At 44.5% G+C, this 18,490-nt stretch overlaps 3 protein-coding genes across 7 annotated transcripts in view; 2 read left to right on the top strand and 1 right to left on the bottom strand.

The window, feature by feature from the left end:
* The window catches only part of LOC127440850 (zinc finger protein 501-like), a 224,062-nt gene extending 207,039 nt beyond the window's left edge, over nt 1-17,023 (top strand). For 2 of the 4 annotated variants that reach the window (XM_051697844.1, XM_051697845.1), the window contains exon 3: nt 15,623-17,023. In XM_051697844.1, the coding sequence (XP_051553804.1) occupies nt 15,623-16,552 (930 nt within the window). In that variant the 3' untranslated portion in view covers nt 16,553-17,023. Of the gene's footprint in view, nt 1-15,620 lie in introns of all 4 variants that reach the window. The other 2 variants (XM_051697843.1, XM_051697841.1) reach the window with 2 other exon arrangements.
* Nucleotides 1-18,490, bottom strand: part of LOC127440778 (gastrula zinc finger protein XlCGF57.1-like) — a 593,771-nt gene that overhangs the window by 246,192 nt on the left and 329,089 nt on the right. The window lies entirely within an intron of this gene.
* Nucleotides 1-18,490, top strand: part of LOC127440749 (zinc finger protein 501-like) — a 143,935-nt gene that overhangs the window by 88,057 nt on the left and 37,388 nt on the right. The gene's annotated exons all lie outside the window — the stretch shown is intronic.

The raw sequence follows: 18,490 nt of genomic DNA, 5'->3' as shown, positions 1-18,490 counted from the left end.
AAAATAGATTAATATTAGTGTAGATGTCATTCAATTTAAAGCAGAGTTATAAAATATGAAAAGTGTTTCCGGTTGCAGCAGACATGACAGATTGATGGTTGATGGTTAAATGATGTCTGGCTGAATAGATGAGACTTTAGTCTATGCTTAAACTGAGAGAGTGTGTCTGAGTCCTGAACAATGCTAGGAAGACTATTCCAAGGATGACTATTGCTAGGAGCCAAATAGGTAAGGGATCTACCTCCTTATGTGGATTTTTATGTTCTAGGTATTATTAACAGGCCAGAATTTTGTGATCGTAGTGAACGTGATAGAATTTAATGTGATATAAGGTCACTTAAGTACTGTGGAGCTAGACCATTCAAAGCTTTTTACATAATTAACAGGATTTTAAAATTGATATGAAATTTAACAGGTAGCCAATGTTGCGATGATAAAATGGGGCTGATATGATCATATTTCTTGGTTCTAGTCAGCACTCTAGCTGCTGCATTTTGAACCAATTGAAGTTTATTTATTGAACATGCAGGACATTCTCCCAGTAATGCATTGCAATAATCTAGTCTTGAGGTCTTGAACCAGTTAATTCATTTTTTGGCATCAGAAACGGAGAGCATGTGCCGTAACTTAGCATTATTTCTTAGGTGGAAGAATGCTGTTCTACAAACACTGGAAATGTGATTTTCAAAGGACAGATTGCTATCGAATATAACACCCAAGTTCTTCACTGTAGAAGACAACATACCCATACATTAATCGAGAGTCAATTTATATTTTAGCGGTTTATTTTAAAGTTTTTTGATCCAATAATTAGTACCTCTGTTTTATCAGAAGGAAGAAGGTAGAAGGAAATTACTAGCCGTCCAAATTTTGATATCATTGATACACTCTCTTAACTTGGAGAATTGTGAAATTCAGTCGGGTTTTGAAGAAATATAAAGTTGGGTATCGTCGGCATAACAGTGAAAACTAATTCCATGGTTCCTGATAATGTCTCCCAGGGGAATCATATACAAGGAGAAAAGCAGAGGTTCTAAAACTTATCCCTGTGGCACTCCATACTGAACTTTAGTTTGATCTGACAATTCCTCATTTACACAGACAAAGCTGTAGAGGTCAGATAAATAGGACCTAAACCTAATGCCTGTCCGCAAATGCCAACATAATTCTCAAGCCTATCCAAGAGAATGTTGTGATCTGTGGTGTCGAAGGCAGCGCAAATATCTAAAAGCACTGCAAGAGAAATGCAGCCTCAATCAGATGATAAGAGCAATAATTTGTAACTGATATTTGCCGTTTCTGTACTATGATGGGGCCTAAATCCTTCAGATTAACACTTTTTTTTTTTTTTTTACTGATTCTTATACAAAATAAAACAATATAAATTAACAGAATCAACTATCCCTTTTAAATCCCCATAAATTCCCTGTACCCCACTCAATCCCCAACCCCACCCTAACACCCAACAAATGTCACTGTGGTCAAAGCCTGTTACATGCATACAATATAAACACAATTTATTTTTTTGAGTAAATAAAAATGTATCTTTCAACAAATAAAGGATAAAATTCTACAAAGGATACAATTTACAGTTTCGACAAAAATCATGTTTTTATCCACATGGTCCTCACTGAGAACTAGGGCTGCAACTAACGATTATTTTGATTATCGATTATTAGAACGATTATTCAGCTATTATTGCAATGATTAATCATTAGCTCGTAACCGATTATTCAGCTTGTGCTCCGACTTAAAAGGTTGTATTAAATGTGCTTAATAACAATACAGAGGATAAAATCATCTTTTAAAAATACCTCTAAATGACATTCACTGAATTAAAGGGAAGAAAAATACTTTTTATTAAGTTTAAAAAATCCTGCAAAAAATCCTATTATCAAGTGTTTTTGTCTTGTTTTCCATTGTCTAAAATTCCTTAAAACAAGATACATTTACTTGAGAAGCAACATAAGATATTTAGACTTGCTTTAAGAGAATGTATCTTAAATATAAGTGTATTTTGTATATAAGTGTATTTGTTTCACTTGGTTATACATCTGCGAGTGCAGTAAAGACAAAATATACTTATATTCAAGATCTGTTCTTTAAAAGCAAGTCTAAATATCTTATATGCTGCTTCTCAGGTGAATGCATCTTTAAAGGATTTTTAGATATTTAAATATTTTTGTATTTTTAGTATTATATTCAACATTCTCAGATAACAATTTTTTCTTCTGCAGTATAGCTGCTAAAGAAAATGTACATTGTTTTAAAGGAGTTTTAGATATTAATATTGGAAAACAAGCCAAAACAAAAACAAATCAAAAATGCATTTTGTTGCAGTGTATAATGGGGCGAAGACTACCCTCTCTCACCTTTCTGTTCACTTCAATACAACTTTAACTCACAAAAAAACCTCTCTCTTATTAATAAAGCTGCGCATTGCCAATTTTCTTCATGATAAGAAACACACAGTGACATATATTATGATTCAGTAAGTCTTGAGCCATCACGTTATAATCCAGCTGCATTAAGCCTGCGCGATCGAGGGACGAGCGTCCTCATGCTAGAGTGTGCATCAGCCGGGTACAGTTTCAATCTATCCCCCTTAGATCAGGACACTCCATGCAACTCATAGAAGAGGCGCTGACCGCACAGAAATGCCAGTTTCGGAGTTTGTAGTTATTTACATGATCTGCTTCCGTATTATTTGAACTTTAATAAAGCTATAACACATTAAATATAACTGCATTTAAGATGTAACGCTGGGGTGTTTCCTTTCAAGAGCTCCAGCTTATTCCACAACAAGAGTGCTTCTGTATTGACTTATTTGGCATTTTTGTATAATTCCCTCATACTTTGTGATCTACATCACCTGAAGCTGTTTGGAAAGTTTAGAGTAAATCTGAACTGTGAGTCGTGTAATTCTTCCTCTCTTAAATCAGGCGCGAACTGCAGTGCTGCTTTCGTGCGTCATCATTAGAGTTTAATGTAATCTCATGTTACGTTAATGAGATCAAACAACTATTCGACAACGAAAAATTTTGTCGATAATGTTGTATATTTGTCATCTTATTTAATAACCACCCCATCCCACAAAAGACATAGTCTAGGGTGGAATTAAAGTAGAGTATCTAGAGCCTCACAGATAAAATTCTGGACTCTTGCCCAGAATTCTTGAATCTTAGCGCAGAACCACAGAGCATGGGCTATATCTCCATCTTCCAACTGACATCGCCATAGGGGGTCCAGTAGAAACAATGCAAAATCTTAAACTGAATAAGGCGTACTCTTGCATCCCTAGACATAGTAAAAAAAAATAAAAATAATAATAATTCTTTCCCACTCCCCATCCTCCAATACAAAGTTCAAATCTCTTTCCCATAACCTCTTAAGAGCTGTTAAGGCTCCATCACCAAGACTCTGTATTAAGAGATTAGATTTCATCGCAGAATTGCTATATTTTCAACATCAACTCCATATGGCAGAATTAAATCTAGCATATCATTATGGTGATGAGTTGGTCCTGTCACATTTTGTCTGACCCCAACAGAGTTGACAATGTCGATAAATGCTAATCCCAGTGTATCATTTTCATTATCTGTGTGAATGTTAGTCACCAACAATTAAAGCTCTATCCACAGTAACTACTAGATCTGATTGAAAAACTGCAAATTCTCTAAGGAAATCTGAATTCTCTAAGGAAATCTGAAAATGTTCTGGGTTGTCTATGTACTGTAGCAAGAGCAAAAGGCAACAGTGATTTTTTTATTTATTTTTTTTTTTATGTCTGAGGATGTCACATTAAGCATTATAACTTCAAAAGAATATATATATATATATATATATATATATATATATATATATATATATATATATATATATATATATATATATATATATATACAGGTGCATCTCAATAAATTAGAATGTCGTGGAAAAGTTCATTTATTTCAGTAATTCAACTCAGATTGTGAAATTCGTGTATTAAATAAATTCAGTGCACACAGACTGAAGTAGTTTAAGTCTTTGGTTCTTTTAATTGTGATGATTTTGGCTCACATTTAACAAAAACCCACCAATTCACTATCTCAACAAATTAGAATATGGTGACATGCCAATCAGCTAATCAACTCAAAACACCTGCAAAGGTTTCCTGAGCCTTCAAAATGGTCTCTCAGTTTGGTTCACTAGGCTACACAATCATGGGGAAGACTGCTGATCTGACAGTTGTCCAGAAGACAATCATTGACACCCTTCACAAGGAGGGTAAGCCACAAACATTCATTGCCAAAGAAGCTGGCTGTTCACAGAGTGCTCTATCCAAGCATATTAACAGAAAGTTGAGTGGAAGGAAAAAGTGTGGAAGAAAAAGATGCACAACCAACCGAGAGAACCGCAGCCTTATGAGGATTGTCAAGCAAAATTGATTCAAGAATTTGGGTGAACTTCACAAGGAATGGACTGAGGCTGGGGTCAAGGCATCAAGAGCCACCACACACAGACGTGTCAAGGAATTTGGCTACAGTTGTCGTATTCCTCTTGTTAAGCCACTCCTGAACCACAGACAACATCAGAGGCGTCTTACCTGGGCTAAGGAGAAGAAGAACTGGACTGTTGCCCAGTGGTCCAAAGTCCTCTTTTCAGATGAGAGCAAGTTTCGTATTTCATTTGGAAACCAAGGTCCTAGAGTCTGGAGGAAGGGTGGAGAAGCTCATAGCCCAAGTTGCTTGAAGTCCAGTGTTAAGTTTCCACAGTCTGTGATGATTTGGGGTGCAATGTCATCTGCTGGTGTTGGTCCATTGTGTTTTTTGAAAACCAAAGTCACTGCACCCGTTTACCAAGAAATTTTGGAGCACTTCATGCTTCCTTCTGCTGACCAGCTTTTTAAAGATGCTGATTTCATTTTCCAGCAGGATTTGGCACCTGCCCACACTGCCAAAAGCACCAAAAGGTGGTTAAATGACCATGGTGTTGGTGTGCTTGACTGGCCAGCAAACTCACCAGACCTGAACCCCATAGAGAATCTATGGGGTATTGTCAAGAGGAAAATGAGAAACAAGAGACCAAAAAATGCAGATGAGCTGAAGGCCACTGTCAAAGAAACCTGGGCTTCCATACCACCTCAGCAGTGCCACAAACTGATCACCTCCATGCCACGCCGAATTGAGGCAGTAATTAAAGCAAAAGGAGCCCCTACCAAGTATTGAGTACATATCCAGTAAATGAACATACTTTCCAGAAGGCCAACAATTCACTAAAAATGTTTTTTTTTATTGGTCTTATGATGTATTCTAATTTTTTGAGATAGTGAATTGGTGGGTTTTTGTTAAATGTGAGCCAAAATCATCACAATTAAAAGAACCAAAGACTTAAACTACTTCAGTCTGTGTGCATTGAATTTATTTAATACACGAGTTTCACAATTTGAGTTGAATTACTGAAATAAATGAACTTTTCCACGACATTCTAATTTATTGAGATGCACCTGTATATATACATACGTATATCCTGACACCAAAAACATCACTGTAATTTGTAGCAATACCTCCTCCACGACCCTTCAGGCAAGGCGCATGTTCATAAAAATTACCTGGAGGAGCTGACTCATTTAAACTATTCATCCTGTTTAATCCAGAATAATACAGAGAGTAATTTCATTAAAATTAGTGCTTTGGATGAAACGATCTAATGTTAAGTAGCCATAGCTTTTTATGATGTTTATCTTCAATTTTTATGTTATTTTCAAGTTTGACATCAATACAGTTTTTTCTAAATGACTTAGTGAGGGTTTTGTGTTTGGTAGTTTGGGGAACAGACAAAGTCTTTATTTGATATCTAGGTGATACAGTCTCTATGTGTTGTAGTTTATGTAACCTGCCTGAGGTCTCTAGGCAGCTAGCAGATGCTCGGAGTAGCCAGTCTGTCTGCTTCCCGACCTGGGCCCTAGTTAGTCAGATACTATCACTGTTAAAACTATGAGCCAAATAACTAGAGAGGAGAGCGTCACCTTCCCTGTAGGGATGGAGTCCATCTCTCTTTAGCAGTTTAGGTCTACCTATTCTCTGGACACCACTCAGGCATCCAGCCATTTAGTAACACTAATCTAATGTAAACCTTGTCACCGCAGTGAGCAGGGAGGGGTTCAGATGTGTGTCTCTAACTCATTAATCTTCTCCGTCAGCCTAACTAATTTCTTACATTTATCACATGTGAATCCCTCACTGCTGATGGATGAAGCTATCGTAAACATGTGGCATGCAATGCAATATGTGCTTCAGAGGAAGATATTATATGAGCGCTCCACAGGAAGAAAAAAGGCTGGATTTGCTCAAGCTACACGATGGCACATAACAAGAAAACGAACAGTGTTTGGTTGTTTACATCTCAGATGGCACCTTCACATGCAAGCAGGTGATTCTTGATGTCCCTTGTGGGAATGTTCTGTGTTCAATACAAGTTAAGCTCAATCGACAGCATTTGTGGCAAAATGTTGAGTACCACAAAAATGTATTTTGACTCATCCCTCCTTTTCATAAAAAAACCCAACAATCTTGGCTCCAGTGAGGCACTTACAGTGGAAGTGAATGGGGGGCAAACATGATTTTAGTGTAATAAAATCACTTAATAACCTTTTCTGTGTAAAGTTATAGCCAATTTTACAACTTCGTTACCATGGTGATGTAATGTCAACAAACCCTAAAATTGCTGTAAAAATTACAATGTAAACAACAGCTCAAGTAATACATGAGTTTTAACAGAAGAAATAATGAAAGTGCTTTTTATAAAATTATAAGCTTCACATTTCTGTGTTTAAACCCTCCAAAAACTAGCCACATTCACTTTCATTGTCCCCATTCACTTCCATTGTAAGTGCCTCACTGTAACCTTGATTTTGTGGTTATCAGCATCATGCCACAAATGCTGTTGATTAAGCTTAACTTTTATTGAACCCGGAACATTCCTTTAAGAAATGAATCGGCCAAACAGGAAAATGTATCAGCTGATGCTATTATTAAAAACTGAATAGGGGGGCCTGGGTAGCTCAACAAGTAAAAGCGCTGACTACCACACTTGGAGTCGCAAGTCCGAATCCAGGGCGTGCTGAGTGACTCCAGTCAGGCTTCCAAAGCAACCAGTTGGCTCAGTTGCTAGGGTGGGTAGAGTCACATTGGGGTAACCTCCTCGTGGTCGCAATAATGTGGATCACTCTCGTGTTGTGCGTGATGAGTTGTGCGTGGATGCCACAGAGAATAGCGTGAAGCCTCCACACGCACTAGGTCTCTACAGTAATGCGCTCAACAAGCCACTTGAAAAGATGCGCGGATTGACGGTCTCAGACGCGGAGGCAACTGAGATTCATCCTCCGCCACTCGGAGTGAGGCGAGTCACCACGCCACCACGAGGACCTAGAGCGCATTGGGAATTGGGCATGCCAAATTTGGGAGAAAAGGGGATAATAAAAATAATTTTATTTTAATAATAAAAAAAGCACAAAAAATTGCGAATATCGGCCGATTTATCAGCCTCGCCGATGTACGCTACCAGTTCAAAAGTTTTGAAACACTCATTCTTTATTGTAATTTTTTTATTGTAAATATTTTTTTTTACATTTTAGAATAATAGTAAAGTCATCAAAACTATGGAATAACAAATGGAACTATGGGAATTATGTTGTGACTAAACAAAATCCAAAATAAATCAAAGTTGTGTAAGGGGGTTTAGAGGAAAGGAGGAGGCGAGAACCGGCTTGACAACTTAAATAATCATTTATTAACCAAAAACACACAGAAAAACACACAACTAAAAACACAGCACAGCTGTCTGTAATTCTCTCTCTCTCGAGCTGTCGTCCCCGGCCGCCTTTATCCCTCGCGCGCCCCATCAGGCTGATTGGGGACCGGGTGTGTCTCATTCCAGCCCGGCCCCGCCCTCCTCGGCTCTACATCACCCTTTGCCTAGAATTTGCAGACATGTACTCTTGATGTTTTCTCAACCAACTTCTTGAGGTATCACCCTGGAATGCTTTTTAAACAGTATTGAAGGAGTTCCCATCTATGTTGGGCACTTATTGGCTGCTTTTCTTTATTATTTGGTCCAAGTCATCAAAAAAAATATTTTTTTTTATTACATTTTAGTTTTATAATGAAAGAAATTAATATGGTGGCCCAATTATATTTTTGTCTACAAAATTAATTTCAAACATTTAAGCATACACCTTCCGATCAAAAGATTTTTAAGATTGTGAGAAACATTTCAGTCAAGTCTTTCAAAAGGTTTGACTGGTAGTGTATATGTCGACCACCACTCTCCATTCATACAATGAACTGTTTTTTTTGTACCCCTAAAAGGACAAGATTATGAACATTTAAATATTTAATTCACTAATTTTCAACATAAACATAAAACAATTTCTAGTAACAATATTTTTAGCACACAATAACAACGTTTCCATCCAAGGATTTTCACTCGACGTTGGTGTCGATGTAGTGACACTAGGGGTCACTCTTGGGAGCCCGAGACACCTCTGGTCTTTGATAAAAGGCCAATGAAAATGGCGAGTGGTATTTGCATGCCACTCCCCCGAACATACGGGTATAAAAGGAGCTGGTATGCAACCACTCATTCAGATTTTCTCTTCGGAGCCGAACAGTCATGCTCATTGAGCTGAATACTACTGTTCATTCACCTCTGCTGGATCTGACGGCGCATTTCAGCGGCTTCTCCCTCCTCTGCACTGGTGCACTGCAGAGAACGCCCCTGGGCGCTTCGGCAGAAAAACTAGAGAGTATATTTTCTGAAAGAGCATTTTTCCCCTCTAAAAGAGTATATATTTCTCTAAAAGAGCGCACACACGGAACGTCTTTTTAAAGACACGTCTTTTTAAAGATGCTTTTCTGATTGTGTGTTATTCCTGGTTGTGCTTGTTATCTCTCGCCTTCTAACGGTCACGATCACTGTCTTTCGTGTCTGGGCACTGCTCACACGGAGACAGCATTCGTGGATGGTCATGTTCTCATTGCGAGAATATGTCCATGGCAACGTTGCGGTCGCGGCTCGCCTTCGTAAGAAAGCGAGCCACCCCAGAGGCTCCCACCTCGGTCCTTTTACCCACGGGTTTGAGGCCAGCGCGGCTAGCACTGGGGGCGATTTGGAGACCCCAGTGGGACTGCCTCCGCCGGGTATCCCCCCGCGGACCTCCCATTCCCCAGCACGCTCGTCTGCCTCGATCGGGCTTCCGGGTGAGTCCGCCGGCTCGTCTCACGGTGAGTTCGACCTCTTATTCGGAGCCCGCGAAAGTGATGAGCTCTCGAGCGCAGCATCGGAGAGCGGGCTCATCCAGTCGGAAGCCTCGGCTGGGCTCCTCCCTTCGGGGTCGATCGCCCAGTCACAGGCTGACGCGGAGGTGTCGACATGCTTTCCCGGGCAGCTGCAAGCGTTGGTTAGAGTAGATTTCACCGCTCTTCCCTGAACCCTTGCGGCTCGGTGATTGGTTCCTGGGCTCGCGGCACCGCTCAAAGCCACACCCCGCCCCATTCCTTTCTTCCTAGAAGTGCATGAAGAGCTGACAAGGTTGCGGGAGGCACTTTTTACTGCCCGGTCCCGATCTTTTCAGCTTCCCCGCTCTCACTACCCTCGATGGTGGGGCGGCCAAGGGTTATTCGGCAATCCCCCGGTGGATAAAGGCGCTCGCGGTGCACCTATGCCCGCAGAGCGCCGCCACCTGGCGCGGGTGCCCAAAGCCCCCGTCCAAGGCCTGTAGGTTTACGTTGTCTCTGATGGCCAAGGCCTACGGTGCCGCTGGACAAGCTGCCTCCACCCTGCACGCCATGGCTCTCCTGCAAGTCCGCCAAGGCGCTAAAGGAACTGCACGAGGGTAGTTCCGCCCCGGGATTGATGCAGGAACTGCGCTCGGCGACCGACCTCGCTCTCTGAGTGACGGAGGTCACGGCGCGGCCTCTCGGGCGGACGATGGCCACACTAGTGGTCCAGGAGCGCCACCTTTGGCTCAACCTGGTCGAGATGGGTGAGGCCGACAAGACACGATTCCTTGCTGCCCCCATTTCCCAGGCGGGCCTATTCGGCGACACCGTCGAGGACTTTGCCCAGCAGTTCTCGATGGTAGAGCAGTAGATGGATGCTAGCCGGCATATCCTGCCCCGGCGCGGCTCAAGATCTCGCACCCCATCTACTCATCGCCAAGGGCGTCCCCCTGCGCTGACTGCTTCTGGCACCGCCGCAGCCCGCCCCTTCAGCCTGGCCCCGGTGTGGAGCCCACCGCAGGAAGCAGACGCCACCCATCTCGTGTCTGCCCAGAACCCGTGAAAGGCTTCAAAGCGCCCTTGAGACGGGCGACCCAGGGACAACGAAACCCGCTGCTCTGGAGCTGGTAAGCAGATCTTCATCTTTTTGTTACCTTTTGCATTTAATTGCACTGCATGCCCAAGTGGCTGCAGTACTCAAGAGCTCAGCAAGAGTGGTTTCCTTGTTCCCTGGGTCACATATCCGGTGTGTACGGCTGGCATCACGACCACCGTCCACCACTCCATTTGGCAGGTTGGCGCTCCAGCGGCGGTCTCCTGCCCTGAGCGCCCAGCTGTGGCACAAAGCCGCCCCCGATGTGACAGTCTCCACGGGTCATGAGGACAGGCCTCTTCCTCCCCCGTCCCAGGCTGTTCCGGGGGTGGTCACAAGGAGCCAGGTAAGTGCTTCGATGTCCTCTGACTCAGCACGGCCACGACGTGGTGTGGCACCTCGAGCTCCGCCCCGCCGCGAGGCCCCACCTGCCGGTACATCCGATGATGCTGTCCCTTTGGTCCCCCTTGCGCGGAACTTGGATGCATGGCTTGCGCCTTCCAGTCCGTCACGAGTGCTGGTCCGGACCGTCCGACTCGGCTGCGCGATTCACTTCGCCGGGCATCCGCCCAGGTTCAGCGGTGTCCACTTCACCTTGGTGAAAGACGAAAACGCTGCTACCTTGCGCGGAGATCGCTACCCTCCTACGGAAGGACGCGATAGAACCTGTCCCTCCAGCCGAGATGAAGGAAGGGTTTTACAGCCCCTACTTCATTGTACCGAAAAAAGGCGGTGGGTTGTGGCCAATCTTGGACCTGCGAGTACTGAACCGGGCTTTACACAGACTCCCGTTCAAGATGCTGACGCAAAGATGCATTCTAGCGAGCGTCCGGCATCAAGATTGGTTCACGGCGGTAGACCCGAAGGATGCGTACTTTCACGTCTCGATCCTTCCTCGACACAGACCCTTCCTGCGGTTCGCGTTCGAGGGTCAGGCGTATCAGTACAAAGTCCTCCCTTTCAGCCTGTCCCTGTCTCCTCACGTCTTTACGAAGATCGCAGAGGCTGCCCTTGCCCCGTTAAGGGAGGTGGGCATTCGCATTCTCAACTATCTCGACGACTGGCTAATCTTAAGCTCACTCTCGAGACGTGTTATGCGCACACAGGGACCTGGTGTTCTCACACCTCAGCCGACTAGGGCTGCGGGTCAACTGGGAAAAGAGCAAGCTCCTCCTGTTTCAGAGCATCTCTTCTCTCGGTTTGGAGTTGGACTCAGTCTCCTTGACGGCGCACCTTACGAACGAGCGTGCCCAGTCGGTGATGGCCTGTTTAAAGGCGTTCAAACAGAAAACAGCGGTTCCACTGAAACATTTTCAGAGGCTCCTGGGGCATATGGCATCCTCGGCGGTGGCCACCCCGCTCGGGTTGATGCATATGAGGCTGCTTCAGCACTGGCTCCAGACTCGAGTCCCGAGACGGGCATGGCGCCACGGGACACACCGCGTGGCCATTACGTCGGTCTGTCACCGTCTTTTCAGCCCTTGGACCGACCTCTCGTTTCTACGAGCAGGTGTTCCCCTAGAACTGGTCTCCAGGCGCGTCGTGGTCACGACAGACGCCTCCAAAATGGGCTGGGGCACTGTTGGCAACGGGCACGCAGCCGCCGGCCTCTGGACGGGTCCGCGGCTGCGTTGGCACATCAACTGCCTCGAGTTACTGGCAATTCTGCCAGGTTCTGGCTGTTGATCCAGGGCAAGCACGTGCTAGTTCGGACAGAGAGCACGGCAGCAGTAGCATATGTCAACCGCCAAGGCGGTCTGCACTCCCACTGTATGTCACACCTCGCCCGCCGTCTCCTCCAACAGAGTCAGCAGCACCTCAAGTCGCTGCAAGCCACTCACATCCCGGGCAACCTCAACACTTCGGCAGACACGCCGTCACAACAGGTTACCCTCAAGAGAGAGTGGAGACTCCACCTTCAGGTGGTCCAGCTGATTTGGAGTCGATTCGACAGGCACAGGTGCACCTGTTCGCCTCCCAAGAATCCTCCCCACTGCCCGCTCTGGTACGCCCTGACCGATGCCTTCCTCGGCATAGACGCGCTGGCACACAGCTGGTCCCCTGGCATTTGCAAATATGCTTTTTCCCCCAGTGAGCCTGCTTGCACAGACCCTGTGCAAGGTCAGGGAGGATGAGGAGAAGGTTGTCCTGGTAAGCACCCTACTGGCCCGCCCAGACGTAGTGCTCGGACCTCACGCTCCTCGCGACAGCTCCCCCTGGGCAAATTCCCCTGAGGAAGGACCATCTTTCTCAGTGAAGGGGCACCATCCAGCACCCGTGCCCAGACCTCTGGAATCTCCATGTCTGCCCCCTGGACGGGACGCGGAAGACCTAAGCTGCGATGGTAGACACGTTCACGTCGAGAAGACCCCCAGAGATGTGCAGTCAGATCAGTGCCTTCCTTCCTGCAAGAGAGGTTGGAAGGGAGGCTGTCCCCTTCCACCTTGAAGGTGTACATTGCTGCCATACCAGCACACCACGACGCAGTCGACGGTAAGTCCTTAGGGAAGCATGATCTGATCATCAGGTTCCTAAGAGGCACCAGGAGGCTGAATCCCTCCAGGCCGCGCCTCGTTCCCTCATCGGACCTCTGTAGTTTTTCAGGGTCTACAGAGAGCCCCCTTTGAGCTTTGCAGTCAGCCGAGCTTAAGGCACTCTCCTTGAAGACTACCCTCCTGACTGCGCTCAGTTCCATCAAGAGGGTAGGTGACCTGCAAGCGTTCTCTGTCAGCGAAACGTGCCTGGAGTTCGGTCCGGGCTATTCTCACGTGATCCTGAGACCCCAACCGGGCTATGTGCCCAAGGTTCCCACCACTCCTTTTAGGGACCAGGTGGTGAACCTGCAAGCGCTGCCCCAGGAGGAGGCAGACCCAGCCCTGTCGTTGCTGTGTCCGGTGCGCGCTTTACGCATCTCTTTGGATCGCACACAGAGCCTTAGAGTCTCTGAGCAGCTCTTTGTCTGCTTTGGTGCACAGCGGAAAGGAAGCGCTGTCTCCAAGCAGAGGATCGCCCACTGGCTCATTGACGCCATAACTATGGCATATCTTGCCCAAAACATGCCGTCCCCGGTAGGGCTACGAGCCCATTCTACCCATGGTGTAGCGGCTTCTTGGGCCCTGGCCAGAGGTGCCTCTCTAACAGACATTTGCAGAGCAGTGGGCTGGGCAACACCCAACACCTTTGCAAGGTTCTACAACCTCCGGGTGGAACTGGTTTCGTCCCAGGTAGTGGCACGCAACACAAGCGGATAAGCCCGGGATAGCCGGCCGGGTGTATCGCTTGCACATAGCGCCTTCCACCTCCTTTTGAGCTGAAGACGTGCGCTGTTAATTCCCAGTAGTGTTCACAAAAGTTTTTCCCTGGTTGACTTCCTCCGAGCCCTGTGGCAGTCGAGTTTTCGGAGAGACTCGCTGCCGGCCCAGTACACGCACTAACTAAGAGCCCGGTTCTGGGGTAGGTGCTCCGCATGTGGCGGTTCCCTGTAAGGCTAACCCCATGCGATCTATATCTTCCGCTAATTCATTTCCCTGCTGGCAAACTGCGTCTTCCATGGGCAGAGTCCCTCTGCCCCAGTCTCCATGTTGTAGTAACTCCTCCCCCATTGGGCAGGATCTACCTTGAAGGCTCTCCACATGGTTGGAAAGACCATGTGATGTATTCTTCCACTTAAATATCCCCCCCTCTCTTGGGGTGAGGTGTGGTCTCCGCGGTGTCCTCCCCTTGGGAGGGACACCCCCCGACTAGACCTGGTGGCCCAGTCAGATAATCCCCCTTCTTTTTTAGGGAGTGGAAAAAGAGAAGGGGAAAGAGGCCACGACTGGGTTAAGCCTGTCTCTATCTCTGGGTAGTCGACTTGTCCCCAAAAAGGGCCGTTTGACACTCATAACTGTGTTGGGGGAGGTTACGTGTCGACCTGGTGTGCTGGCTATAAGGCACACAGCAAGTCTGCCCACCACACACCGCCAGTTCACGTAACACAGTTCAGCCTTGTGGCGTTTTGTATAGGGACCCCTAGTGTCACTACATCGACACCAACGTCGAGTGAGTGAGAGATAGGGAACGTCATGGTTACTGGTGTAACCTCCGTTCCCTGATGGAGGGAACGAGACGTTGGTCCCTCCTGCCACAACGCTGAACTACCCGCTGAAATGGCCGGACCTTATATTGGCTCCTCAGCGTAAAACCTGAATGAGTGGTTGCACACCAGCTCCTTTTATACCCGTATGTTCGGGGGAGTGGCATGCAAATACCACTCGCCAATTTTCATTGGTCTTTTATCAAAGAACAGAGGTGTCTTGGGCTCCCAAGAGTGACCCCTAGTGTCACTACATCGACACCAACGTCTCGTTCCTTCAATCAGGGAACGGAGGTTACACCAGTAACCATGACGTTTTAGTGCATCAAAATAAAGCTGGCGGAAACACAAATTATCGCTAAAATTTCACAAGTGTCAACTTAATATTTTACGTTTAACTCTAGCGCATAAACTCTATGTCGATACTTCAAATGTCACGAAAAACTGGTTTGGAAACACTTTTTGTCGAGAAAACTGGCATTAACGCAAAAATGTAGTGTCACATGACAGAATTTACCCCAATCTTTAGCCTGTGTTAATCATGACGGCAAGGTATACATCCTTGAAAGCCAATTTATTGTACGTGATTATGGAGTGATTATGGAAGGTCAGATTTCTTTTGCGATAAACCAAAACTTATGCGACAAAGTGTTTTTTTAGGCATGACGTCATCACGCACACCATTTTTATCGATGAAAGGTCATTCGAATGGAAACAGGTAGAAGACGGCAAATTTCCCATACTTTTTTTTATGCATTTTCACTTTGTCGATAACAGAATAGCACGAAAAGTGGATGGAAACTAGGCTAATGTCCCTCAGAATATAATTAACATGTAAAAGATATCAAATTTTACCTCGATTTCAGGGGTTTTCTCATGACATGCTATCATGTCACATTTAGATAAAGATTGTGAGTTGGTGCCAGAGTTCTTATTCAAAGTCACGTTACCTCAGTATTTGCAGGGACCCCTTTTCAATGATTTGGACCGAAATTTGGCACACACACTCACAGTGCTCCTTTCCACAGACTCTCAAATGTTTGTATCCCCCAGGATATAAAAACCTTTTTACGGTTAAAATAAATAGTTGACCCATGTAGCATTCTCCTATAAAATTTGGGGTAAAAAATGTTTCTCAATTTTAATACTTGTCATTTGAAATGAATAGTGACATTTTGTGTTTTCATTTTAGAGCTGATGGACGTGAAAGAGGAAAGTCAAGAACTGAATGAAGTGAAGGAGGAGAAACACCTTCCAGATCAGACACTTTATGGTTTCAAAATAGAACAAAAGTATTTTAGTGGCTCACAAACTGAAAATAAATTCTCACAAAAAAGAACTCAGAGAACAAGAACCAAATATTCTTTCAACTGCCATCAGTGTGGGAAGAGTTTTACACGTAAAGACAGTGTTACTACGCACATGAGAATTCACACTGGAGAGAAGCCTTTCAAATGTCATCAGTGTGGGAAGAGTTTCAGACAGGCATGCATTCTCAAAAATCATTTGGTCTTTCACTCTGGAGAAAAGTCATATAGCTGTGATCAGTGCGCCAAAACATTTTATTCAGCATCAGTCTTAAAAACACACCTGAAAATTCATGCAAATGAGAAGCCTTTGTGTTCTCTTTGTGGAAAGAGTTTTTCATTTCTGCACAGTTTAAAACGGCACCAGAGATTGCATTCCGGTGTGAGAGATCATGTGTGTTCTGAGTGTGGTAAAGCCTTTTACAGAGCTTGTGACTTGGAACTGCACCAAAGAGTCCATACTGGAGAAAAACCTTATAGGTGTTCACATTGTGAAAAGAATTTCACTTGTTCAGGAAACCTTACAAAACATGAGAGAGTGCATACTGGAGAGAGGCCGTACCAATGCACTTCATGTGGGAAGAGATTCATTGGGTCAGAAAACCTGAAAGCACATGAGAGAGTGCATACTGGAGAGAAGCCGTACCACTGCACTTCATGTGGGAAGAATTTTATTTGGCCAGGACACCTAAAAAAACATGAGCGAGTACATACTGGAGAGAAGCCGTACCACTGCACTTCATGTGGGAAAAGTTTCACCCAATCAAGTAATCTACGGACTCATAATAAAAAAAATTGTCCAGGGTTGTTACAGTGAGCAGAGTTCATCTTTATTTGCCTGGCAAATGGTTTGAAATTTTGAAAAAACAAGAAGGAATTTATCTTAAAAGAACAATTACAATTAAGTGGGTGAATTACTCATTACCTGTAGTGCTGACTGAGCGATCATTCTACAGTATGTAAGGGGTTGAAGGATGTTTGTACTTGTTCAGTAAACTAAAAAGAAGTCAAAGTATTAGTACAGAAAAGTATTGTTGTTGATGTTGTGAAATGCAACAAATTTTATATGAATTCTTCTATGATTGAGAGTAGTAAAAGTGCTATATTATGCTAACAATAACAGTGTTTCTATTAGCCTATCATTTCTCCATTTGATTTAAAATTGTAAGATGTGATACATGCAGAACTGAATAAACTTTCGTCTCTGAAATCATTAAGAGATTAAATGAGTAGTCAAACTACTCTATGGTGTTAAAAAGCTTAATCATTCAAAGTATATATATATATATATATATATATTTCTTTAAAATAAGATTTTTTTTTTTTTTTGCTCATCCCAGGATTTCTACTGTGTACTTTGCAAAAATCTGTGTAGCCTGGGAATTAGCATCTTATTTTTGCATAAGGCAAATAAAAATAAAATGTTGTGCATTGTATCTTATAACCAAGGCCAATCTATCATGTATAATGTGAGGAATGGACATACAGTAAGTTTATCAGAAAAGTAACATATATTTCTTTCTCACTTTGGCTTTAATCATTTAACATTTTGGTAACATTATCTCATAATGTTGACAGACAAGTGCAAACACGCACACACACACACACACACACACACACACACTTTAAGGCAGGGGTGGCATCACTACTCCAAAAGTGGTGGGGGAAAAAAAACCTGAGCGTGCAGTATTAAATTTAGATGATCATAATCATATAATCTATTAATAAGATATGATTGCATATATACAGTGTACACTAAACTATGAATGCATAGAAATAACTGCATTGTCTCTTAATTAATCAGAAACTATGTACATTATAGTTTGTAGGATTCATCTAGTCAAATAGTGTTTCCTAATTTTGTAGGGGGGTCAAGTATTCTTGTCAGTATTTTAATAGGTTTGACCTGGGACCCCATGCTACACCACCCATTGCTCAACAGCAACTCCACCGAGCCTGCGGACACAGTGCTCAGCAGTCATTCTCACCAACAACCCCCACAGCTTCCATCCCCACACACATTCACGATTTCCAACTCCCCCAAGGTGGGACTGACTATCACAGAGGATCAGATTAAGAGGGAGCTAAGGAGGCTTCACCAGCATAAGGCTGCAGGACCCGATGGCATCTGACCCAGAGTCTTAAGGGCACGTGCTGATCAACTGAGTGGAGTGCTTCAGCATCTGTTTAATCTGAGTCTCAGCTTGGAGAAAGTGCCAGTGCTCTGGAAAACATCATGTCTGGTCCCAGTACCAAAGAAGGGGTGACCCACCGTTCTTAATGACTGCAGACCAGTAGCACTGACATCTCACGTTATGAAGACCATGGAGAGGCTGGTCTTGTCACATCTGAGACCCCTGGTCAGCTTATCGCTGGACCCCCTGGAGTTTGCTTACTGCCCCCAGGTGGGGGTGGATGATGTGATTAACTATATGCTCCAGAGGGTCTATTCACACCTGGATAGGGCCGGCAGCTCTGTGAGGGTCATGTTCTTCGACTGCTTCAGTGCCTTCAACACCATTCAACCAGCATTACTAGAAAGGAAACTGGAAGTAATGCAGGTTGATACCCCCACGATTTCCTGGGTCACGGATTATTTTACAGGTATATCTCAGTTTGTGAGACTGAGGAACTGTGTCCCAACAAGTGGTTAGCAACACAGGTTCTCCTCAAGGAACTGTCCTATCTCCATTTCTCTTCACCCTCTACACTTCAAACTTTAGGTACAGCACAAAGTTATGCCACCTGCAGAAGA

The sequence above is a fragment of the Myxocyprinus asiaticus genome, chromosome 5 (genome assembly GCF_019703515.2).
Source record: "Myxocyprinus asiaticus isolate MX2 ecotype Aquarium Trade chromosome 5, UBuf_Myxa_2, whole genome shotgun sequence".
Lineage (NCBI taxonomy): Eukaryota > Metazoa > Chordata > Actinopteri > Cypriniformes > Catostomidae > Myxocyprinus > Myxocyprinus asiaticus.
The sequence above is the reverse complement of the archived record's forward strand: the minus strand, read 5'-3'. Positions and strand labels throughout refer to the sequence as shown.